The sequence below is a fragment of the Mobula hypostoma genome, chromosome 10, assembly GCF_963921235.1.
Source record: "Mobula hypostoma chromosome 10, sMobHyp1.1, whole genome shotgun sequence".
Classification (NCBI taxonomy): Eukaryota; Metazoa; Chordata; class Chondrichthyes; order Myliobatiformes; family Myliobatidae; genus Mobula; species Mobula hypostoma.
This window is the reverse complement of record NC_086106.1, coordinates 105,908,260-105,918,572: the sequence shown is the minus strand read 5'-3', so window position 1 is coordinate 105,918,572 and position 10,313 is coordinate 105,908,260. Positions and strand designations below refer to the sequence as shown.

Below are 10,313 nucleotides of genomic sequence, written 5' to 3'. Positions count from 1 at the left end.
TACAGTATTTAGATTAGATTAGATTCAACTTTATTGTCATTGTGCCGAGTACAGGTACAAAGCCAATGAAATGTGTTTAGCATCTGACCAGAAATGCAAAGAATAGTGTTATTTACAAAATAACTGCAAATAAGAAGTGCTACAGCACACAAATATAAAAGTACTGAGACAGTACAATATGGGTGCAATACTGCTTAGCGCTGTGATAAGAGGTTCAGCAGTGTCACAGCCTCAGGGAAGAAGCTCTTCCTGTGCCTGCTGGTGCGGGAGCAGAGGCTCCTGTAGCGCCTACCGGATGAGAGGAGAGTAAAAAGTCCATGGTCAGGGTGAGATGCATCCCTGATAATGTTTTTCACCCTGCCCAGGCAGTGTTTATGGTAGATGTTCTCAATGGTGGGCAATTGGGTGCCAATAATCCGCTGGGCAGTTTTCACCACACACTGGGGTGCTTTGCGGTCAGATAGGGACAATTGCCATACTACACTGAGATGCAGTTGGTGAGTATGCTCTCAATGGTACAGCAGTAAAAGTAGTCAGTATCCTGGGACAGAGGTGAGCTTTCTTCATGCTCTGCAGGAAATAAAGGCACTGTTGCGCCTTTTTGATCAAGATGGTGGAGTTAGTGACCAGGTGGGATCCTCAGAAATGTGGACACCAAGGAATTTGAAGCTTGATACACGCTCCACTACAGTTCCATTGATGTAGATGGGGACACGAGTGTGACTCCTGGCATGCCTGAAGTCCACAATGATCTCCTTGGTCTTCTGGGTGTTAAGGGCCAGATTGTTGTCAGCATACCACGCAGCCAGGTGCTGGACCTCATCTCTGTACTTAGCTGTAGAGCATGGAGTAAGCCTTTCTGGCCCTTTGAGCTGCACTGCCCCAGTAATGCCCGACAGCTCCAAATTTAACCCTAACCTAATCACGGGACAATTTACAATGACCAACTGAACTATCCAGTACATCTTTGGACTGTAGGAGGAACCAGAGCACCCAGGGAAAATCCGCGCACTCCATGGGGAGGACTCCTTACAGATGACATTGGAATTGAAGTCTGAACTCCATTGCCAGAGCTGTAACTACAATGTTGGAGAGCATTCTGCCTGGTTGCATGAGTCTGGTATGCAGGCTCCATTCTGCAGAAGGTTGATTTTGTTGAGTTTAGAATATTGATTTTGTTTAGTTTTTTTTAACTGTTTACTGTTCTTTATAGTAATTGTCTTGATACTTAGAAACTTTTCATTTCATTATTTTTTAAAGCATCTTTTCTTTACAATTTTTAAAATATGTGCCCAAGACTTTTGCACAGTACTGTATATTTTTGCACCATACTGCTGTTGGGAAGCAACAAATTTCACATCATAAGACAATGATAATAATCCTGATTCTGAATTTTTTTTAACTTTACAAAAATGGCCTCAGGCATGGAAAATATTCTATGATACACTAGGTGTTAAGGTCAGGGACCATTATTTAACTCCCCTCCACTTTTCTTGGACAAATCCAAACTCTGTTCTGGCCACAGAAGAAATTTGTGAGTAAGACAGCCCAGTGCTTATGCATGTTTATTTATTCAGCAGTCATTGCAGTCTAGCTCCAGTAAAACCAATAACCGTAAACTTATTCTGTGATATTCACATAGTACTGCTGCTTCAACAATGCAGCAGTTAAACTGATTACACAGAAAATAGACAACATCAAAACTATTTTGGAATATCAGACAAATTTGTAATGGTATAGAGGTCTTCAGTGCTCAGATAAACAATTACACTTTGAACAGTCTAAAGCATGAGGCATGAAACTCCAGGTGTGTGTGTGCGAGGAACTCAAACTTGTTCATTTGTTCTTAGATGTTGCTGAGAGCATCAACTCCTGGAAGAACTTTACCTATAAATGAAAAACAAGAGAAGTTGAAGAGAAATGGGAGGAGTCAGGAGGATTTCCAGAAATACTTTTTAAAACTTGCCAAATAAAATTTCAGTATTAATATTACAAAGAATATCTACATGTTACATTCCTTATTTTCATAGATAATGAAATAGTTGTCACAGTACTGTGCAAAAGTCTTGAACATTTATCCATACATCTAAGGTGCCTAAGACTTCTGCACAGTACTGCATTTGCACTTATGAGATGCACAGGTGTACCTAATAAAGTGGCCATTGAGTGCATTTTTTGGCTCAGTGATGCTTTTGTTTTGTAAAAAATGTGTATAATTTACTGGTTTTTTTTGCATATATACATATTTTAGGTAAGAATTCTCAAAGTGAAGGGGTTTTACACTTTTAATATGGAACCTTAACATTAAAATCACAAGAGCAGCTAAACTACTTTAACATCTGATAATTTATCTCCCACTCCTCCTCTCTTTATCCATTCTTCTTCTGGCTCCCGTCTTGTTCTTTCTCCTCACCTTCCCATCAATTCCCCCAATGCCCCTCCTTCTCTTTCTGCCATAATCCACTGTCCTCTCCTGTTCGATTCCTTTTTCAGCCCAACTTTCACTCCCACCTTCTAACTTCACCAACCTCCCCACCCATGCACCTTCCCCTTTATCTTGTTTCACCTATCACCTGCCAACTTGTACTCATTCTCCTGCCCCCCACCTTCTTATTCTGGCTTTTCCCCCTATCTTTTCCAGCCTTGATGAACAGTCTCAGTCCAAAACTTCAACTATTTATTCCTCTTTATATATGCTGTCTGACCTGTTGAGCTCCCCCAGCATTTTGTGTACATTGCTCTGGATTTCCAGCATTTTTGTGAACATTGCTTTGGATTTCCAGCATCTGCAGCATGTTTTCAAACTACTTTAAGTTCTTTTTGATGACCCATCAGTAATTACTATAGGATTTCAGTACCCAAAGTAGTTTGCTGAAATTCGTAGCAGCTTTCAAAACTATGAAGGATCATGCAATTAAAAACTCAAAATAATTCTGATAATTGTTTGTCTCACAATCTGATGGTATGGAGCCAGATACTTCTCAGAAAAATATTCACTGGCTGCTTTTGTGAAAACTAGCTTTAAGTCCTTAACAGAATGAAGTGAAAGAGTTTGTCCTGTTGCAGAATGCAGTGTGCAGACATTAGAATGAGTATCACTTTGAAAGATGTAATTATCATCAAGGTTGAACTTCGTTCTGTTTTTGTACAGTTTTAAACTATATCAGTACAAAGCCAGACCGAAAGGAACTTTCTTTGGATAGCCACATAAGATGTCAGGGCCAGCACTCATAATGTTGAGAGCTTTTGAATGGTTTGACAACGATGAAAACTTATGTCAAAAGAGACAAGAAAGGAGGAATACCTTCCAGCAGTTCTAAACTGGCTCCACCTCCAGTACTAACATGACTGACTTTATCTTCAGTGTGCCACTTAGCACAACAAGTGGCTGTGTCTCCACCACCTGCAAAAGTTGAAGAATGGTTTTAAACAGAAGATAAATTTAATTTCTTACAGCTATTAAACCTTATCGAAGCATGTAATAATGAACAAATAGTAGAATTTCTTTAAACATTCAAGAAATAATATATATTCATAAGTTCCATAAGCTCCAAATGTCTTTTAACACAACCTTCCTATCCTTCACAGCCAGAATTGCAATACAAAATGTAGGAAACACTTTTTCCTAAGATTATTTTTGATATCCTCTTAACTTTTATACAATACCGTTCAGACTGAGAGCCAGCTTCTTTTCTAAATACATAGAACAGTATAGTTGAGGATGTAGATTTAGCTTCGCCACATCCCAGCCCTTTAGCCAACCATGTCTGCTCCGACCAGAATGCCAATCTAAACTAATTATTCTACCTGCACATGGTTTGCATCTTTCTATTCCATACCTGTTCACACCACTGTTTAAATGCCTCTTAAATATTACTATCAACCACCTTCTATTAGCAGCATCACAGCTTAACAAAAAACAGTGCTGGCATAATCAGTCCAATTTGATTTGTGAGAAGTTCATTTGATGACCAAAAAAAAGCACAGAATTTAATTTAAATTGGTGTATCATTTGTTCATTTGAAGATCTTTGCTAAGTCTTTGCTAGGGACTTCTGGATTTTACAAGCTCCCATGTCCTTTGAATACCCCTTTTGAAGTGGACAGTTTTTTTCCCCCACCAAGAGACAACCTCAGAACATTTTGTTGAAGACCTAGCTTTAGCATTGCTGGATTCTAGCCTCTTCGCGAGGCCTGCCTAACAGAGTACTAGCAATACCTGCTAGATTTCCAATTTTCACAAAGGTGCTAAGTCACATTGGTGTCAAAAGGAGGAACATGCAATCACTCCACATAAAATATTATGGCAATGTGCATGTAAACAGAATTACAAATTATTTAAGATATAACAGGACAATGGTATTGGGAATAGACTAACTATGACACAAATTATAACCTTAAGAATCAGAGTTACACAACATGGAACCAGACCCTTTAGCTCATTTGTCCTTGCCAATCGAGATGTCCATCTACATATTGCTGATTTGGCTCATATCCTTTCTTATCCACACATCTATTAAAAAAATGCTTTTAAATGTTGTGATTGTACCCGTCTCTACCACCTCCTCCAGCAGCTTGTTCCATATACCCACCACCCCCTTTGTGGAAAAACTCGCCACTCAGATCTCCGACATTGGTTGCATTATTCAAATTACATAATTAGACAACTGTTTATATTTTCTGAATCAATTACAATCATAGTATTCCCATGGTTCAGCAAAATTGCTCAGCCAGCAAGACTGAACATTTGCAGTGATTTAACTTAACTCAGACATCACATGAAAGCACTATGAAGTTGGCCTGGGATAAAGAACAGAAGATACCCTCAGTTCTACTCCTGCCTGTCCAATGATCTCCAAGGAACTACAACTTTTTGGATATTAAGAAGCTAATGGCAGCCAGCTGTATTACGATTCACCAATTTTAGCACATGGTCTAAAAATATTCACCCCCCATATCTCACTTGTTATTCACTCTCAAAATACAGGGACACAACTCCTTTTGAAAGCTATTGAAAAACAGTAATTAATAAATTAAGTAGCCTGAAGAATTTATTCCAATAAACAGAAAATTCTTTGAAGAAATTCTGTACAGTAAACATCAAATATTGTAAAGTACCGTCCATTGCAACACACTTGGCATTCAACTTTACTGTTACTTTAAGTTTTACAAATTTTAACTATATTACTTGAAAATCTAAATATTAAATTGTAAAAGCTAGTCAACAGTTTAGAGAAAGCCCCATTTTTATTCATAAAGACTTCAAAATGAAATGATTTCTTTTCAGATTTAAGGAACTTCCAAATTCTACTTTACTTACCAATAATAGAAATGGTACCCTGCTTGGTGACTTCCACAACTTTATCCATAACAGCTTTGGTGCCTTTGGCAAATTTGTCCCATTCAAACACACCTACAGGACCATTCCACACAATGAGCTTGGCCCGTCCCACAGCAGCAGCAAACTTCTTAACACTCTCTGGACCACAGTCTAGACCCTTGGTAAGAAAAGAAAAAAAAAATCATACCCTGATTTACCAAAATAGATATGGTGCATTTCATTCATTCACAAACAAAGGAAGGAGCACAACACAGTGATACAGTGAAAATTCACTTGTTCTGGTGAAGCGTCTTTGTCTGAAATATTAACTGTTTCCAAATGCTACCTGACCCACTGACTAGCATTTCCTTTTAGCTAAGATGACAGCTGTTTTCCACATAATACACTTCATAGTTCAATAATTAATTTGGTATGCAATTTGTTTTAAATATAGAATACAGAACTGCTCAGCTCAGGAATAGGCCCTTCAGCACAAAGTGTGCACCAAATACAAAGCTGAATTAAACAAATTCCATTCCGCCTGCACTTGATCCTTAGTTCCTACATCTTCAAATGTCCGAGAGCCTCTTAAATGCCACTCTTATTTGCTTCCACCTGTGCCCCATCCACCTACCACTCAGTGTAAAATAACTTGCCTCACACATTGAATTTTTCCCCTCTTACCTTAAATGCATGTCTTCTTGTACTTGACATTTTTACCCTGAGAAAGATTCTGACTATGTACCCTATCTAGGCGTCTCATAATCTTATAAACTTCCCTCAGGTCTCACCTCAACCTGTCACTCCAGAGAAAACAACCTTAGTTTATCTAACTTCTCCTTATAGCTTTTGTCCTCTCATCCTGCCAGTATCCTACTAAACCTCTTCTACACCCTTTCTAAAGCCTCCACACCCTTCCTGTAATGGGGCAACCAGAACCGCACACAATACTCCAAACGTGGCCTAACTAAAATTTTACACTGCCGCAGCACGACTTCCTGACTCTTGTACTCAGTGCCCTGACTGAGAAAGGCAATCATGCTGTACAACTTCTTTACCATCCAATCTACTTTATGGGCACTTTCAATGAGCTATGGACTTGGACCCCAAGAATCCTCTTGACATCAAAGCTTTTAAGGGTCCTAACATTAACTGCATACTTTCCCTCAACATTCGACCTCCCAAAGCATAATACTTCACAATCACTTGGATTAAGCTCCATCTGCTATTTCTCAGCCCATATCTGTAATTAATCTATATTGTCCCTTATCCTTTGGCAGCACTCTACATTGTAAACTACTCCACCAACCTTCGTGTCATCTGCATTTCTATCCATGTAATTTATATGCATCAGAAATAACAGAAGTCCCAGTACTAATTCCCACAGACTAGCTCTGGTTACAGACCTCAGTGAAAACAACCTCCTTTCACCATTGCCCTCTGCCCTCTATCCTCTATGGGCAAGACAATTCTTCGTCCAAACTACCAAGTCATAATGTATCTTATCCTTCTGGATCAACCTATCCTGAGGGACCCTGCCTTACTGAAATCCACATGGACACCATCTACTGCCCTACCCTCAACCACCTTCACTAACTCCTCAAGCAAATCTGTAAGACACGACATGCACTGCAGAAAACCTTGCTGATGGCCTCTAATCAGGGCACACTCATAAATCCTATCCCTATGAATTTTCTCTAGTAGCTTCCCTACCACAGATAGGAGTCTCATCGGCCTAAGATTTCCTGGAATACCCTTGTATCCCTGCTTGAAAAAGGAACAACAGCAGCTATCCTCCAGTTTTCCAGGACCTCACTTATTGCTGGTGAGGATACAAAAATTTTTTTTGAAAGGTCTTTCCAATTTCTCCTCTTACAATAATCTGACATACCCCATTATGTCCAAAGGATTTAGCCACCTTGATCCTTTTCAAAACATTCAGGAACTACCTGATGCCCTGGCATATTAGCATGCTCAACACTGCTCTCACTATCTTCTATGTCCTTGTCCTTGGTGAATATTAACGCAAAAGATTCACTTAGTACCTCATCCACACCCTCCAAGCAAACTTCCTCCCTTTATCCTTTAGTAGTCCTACCCTATCCATTGTTATCATCTTGTTTTTAAATGCAAATATAAAATGCTTTGAGATTCACTTGACACTACTTGTCAAGGACATTTCATGGCCTGTTTTAACTTTCCTTATCCCCTGCTCGAGCTCTTTTTATTTAGAAATACAGTGTGATCTCAGGCCCTTCCGGCCCAACAATCCAGCGACACCTGATTACACACACATGACAATTCACCTACTAACCTATACATCTTTGGAATGTGGGAGGAAGCTGGAGCTTCTGCAGGAAACCCACCCAATCACGGGAAGAATGTACAAATCCCTTGCAGACAGTGATGGGAATTGAACAAGTGTCATGTGTCGCTGGTGTTGTAAAGTGATGTGCTACCTGCTACACCACCGTGGCACCCCATATCTACTGTATATATGCTATCTATATATTCCTCAAGTGCTCTCTCTGCTTTTATAATCATAACCTATCTCATCATCCAAGGTTCCACTACCCTCTCATCCTTGTTTTCCCTCTTTACTGGAACATGTCAGTCCCAAGCTCTAATCAGCTTGTCTTTAAAACAACTCCCGCATGTCAGATGTGGACTTGCCCAACAACAATTGCTCAGAATGACGTCCCCCTACCTCCTGTCATTACTTGTCCTCCCCAATTTAGTACTTTGCAACAAGGTCAAGACTTATTCTTATAACTATCTTGAAACTTAGAGTCATGATCACTCTTCCCAATATGATCTCCACCCTTCCTCGCTCATCTTCTGAAACAAGGTCCAGTATGGTCTCTCCTCTCCTCTATCCACTACTGTTTCAAGACACTCACTTGAATGCACTGAAGAAATTCCGTCCCATCTCAGCCTCTTGCATTAAGGAAATCCCAGTCAATATTGAGGAAGTTAAAGTCTACCACTATGACAACTTCATTGCTTTTATATCTTTCCATAATCTACCTACACTATAGCATAATCCATCTGAGTGACTGGAGTTTCTGAGCTCTACCTACTGTATATTGCCTGAGTGGGTGAGCCCTCCAGTATGTCCTGAGTGTGGTTGTAGCAAGCCCTCTGATTAGAAATACAGCTCCTTCAACTCTCTTACCTGTCTATCTCATCTAAAATATTGAAACCCTACACTCATTTTGCTGTATGGAGGCTGTAAAATGTATTATAATAATGTTGTGGAGCCTTGGACAATCCACAGTACTAACTTACCATCCAGTTTGCAGGAATGCCTGATGTTATTGTAGCTGCTCCAACATTGGCATTTTCATCAAATTTATCAGCAGTTACAAAATCTTCGGGCAATGTGATGGTCACTGAATTTTTTTTAGCTTTGGCCATCAGGTCATTGATTATTTTTGAACCTTCCTCATCATAAAGAGAATTGCCAATCTAAGAAGGAAAATAAAGTGATAATACCTTCACACTATGCCCTAACTGTCGTGGACAGAGATTTTAATTACTCTTAGCTCCATGTACAGAAAATGCCACATGATACTATTGAACAGCATTATTGAATAAGTGATCTGATTTTCAATTCACAAAAGGACAAAAGTGAATGTACTTTCACCATAATCGATGTCAAGAAAAATATCACAGTGCAAGTCCATTGGGACTGTATACATATAACATTTTAGGCCAGAACAGAACAAATTTCATATTTTAAGATAACTCTTACTCCCCAAAACAGTGCCTATTTTCACACCAAGGAATCAAGCTGTTATCATCTCTGGTCTCCAGGTCAGACCCATAGATAATGTAGTATGATTAGAACAGAAACCACATAAACAAGTTAAAAAAAGTGAACTAAGATAAATATTATCTTCTGAAAAATAAACACTGATAAACTGGGGCAAGAACACCAGGGTATACAGTGGGGGTTTGGGGAATCTCTGAGGTCCTGATAGCAGCCGCAGAAATGTATAATTCAGAGCCAAAGAGAAAGGGGATGGAACTGCATCTTAAAGAAAAATCAGACTGGGCCGTACAGTTAAAAATGGAGAACAGTAATGAATCAGGAGGGTTCAAACACAAAGAAAAATACATATAGTAGATTTGATCAAAATCTTATTTATTCAGTTTATTGATTGCTGGACAATCTTCACCCATTTGCAATAAATAGTACAAGTCATGTTTCTTTATCTGTTCCACAAAGAAAAGCACGAACAATGTACATTATTTCATTTCTGAAGACTTGTAGTTAGCTTAATTGAACAGCTTTGTATTGTGACAACTTTAGAAAAAAAATTAAGGGGAGATTTAAGAGTTTCAGTAGGGTAAAAATGGAAAATCAATATCCAGCTTCAGGACAGTCAGCTAGGAAACAGTACAGATATTAGCAAAAGTAATGAGAGCTTTCATTTTTTGCAACATAATGAAACTCATTATCTGAAAAGACACAATAGAAACTTCCTAAAGTGAATTGCATGTACATTACAAACCTATGATAAAAGAGGGTAGTTGTGGATGAGGGTGTAACTCAACTAGTTAAAGGTTTACTCACTGCAAATGACTCTGACAAGGAAATTGTAATCTACAGTACTGTGCAAAAGATATAGGGTGCTTAAGACTTTTGCACAGTACTGTATATTATGTCTTTCCAGTTACCAAATAACACTTGAGACTGCTGAGCTAATACAAAGCTAAGTACTCTTATTTCTGTTTCCCAGCCACCTTCATATTTTGATCAATATACAGTGCAAAAGTCTTAGGCTCTTGGCTATACATGTGCCCAAGACTTCTGCACAGTACTGTATGTACCAAAGCTCAAAAATTGGTGGTAAGAGCCAGAAAATCAAATACTGGTCTTAGAACTACCAAAAATAAATTCAAAATATGAAAGCCAGAAATGGCAAGAACAATTGTTTTAACAAAATACCCTTCTTTGAATTAAAAATAAATGAAAAATTATTGCACAA

At 38.8% G+C, this 10,313-nt stretch overlaps 1 protein-coding gene across 1 annotated transcript in view; it reads right to left on the bottom strand.

The window, feature by feature from the left end:
- Positions 1–1,552: 1,552 nt before the first annotated feature.
- pgk1 (phosphoglycerate kinase 1) overlaps positions 1,553–10,313 on the bottom strand; it is a 30,401-nt gene continuing 21,640 nt past the window's right edge. Inside the window, exons 8-11 of the mRNA XM_063060990.1 lie at positions 8,608–8,787; positions 5,320–5,497; positions 3,305–3,403; positions 1,553–1,887 (exon numbers count right to left, since the gene is read on the bottom strand). Of these exons, the coding sequence (XP_062917060.1) occupies positions 1,847–1,887; positions 3,305–3,403; positions 5,320–5,497; positions 8,608–8,787 (498 nt within the window). The 3' untranslated portion in view covers positions 1,553–1,846. The remainder of the gene's footprint in view (positions 1,888–3,304; positions 3,404–5,319; positions 5,498–8,607; positions 8,788–10,313) is intronic.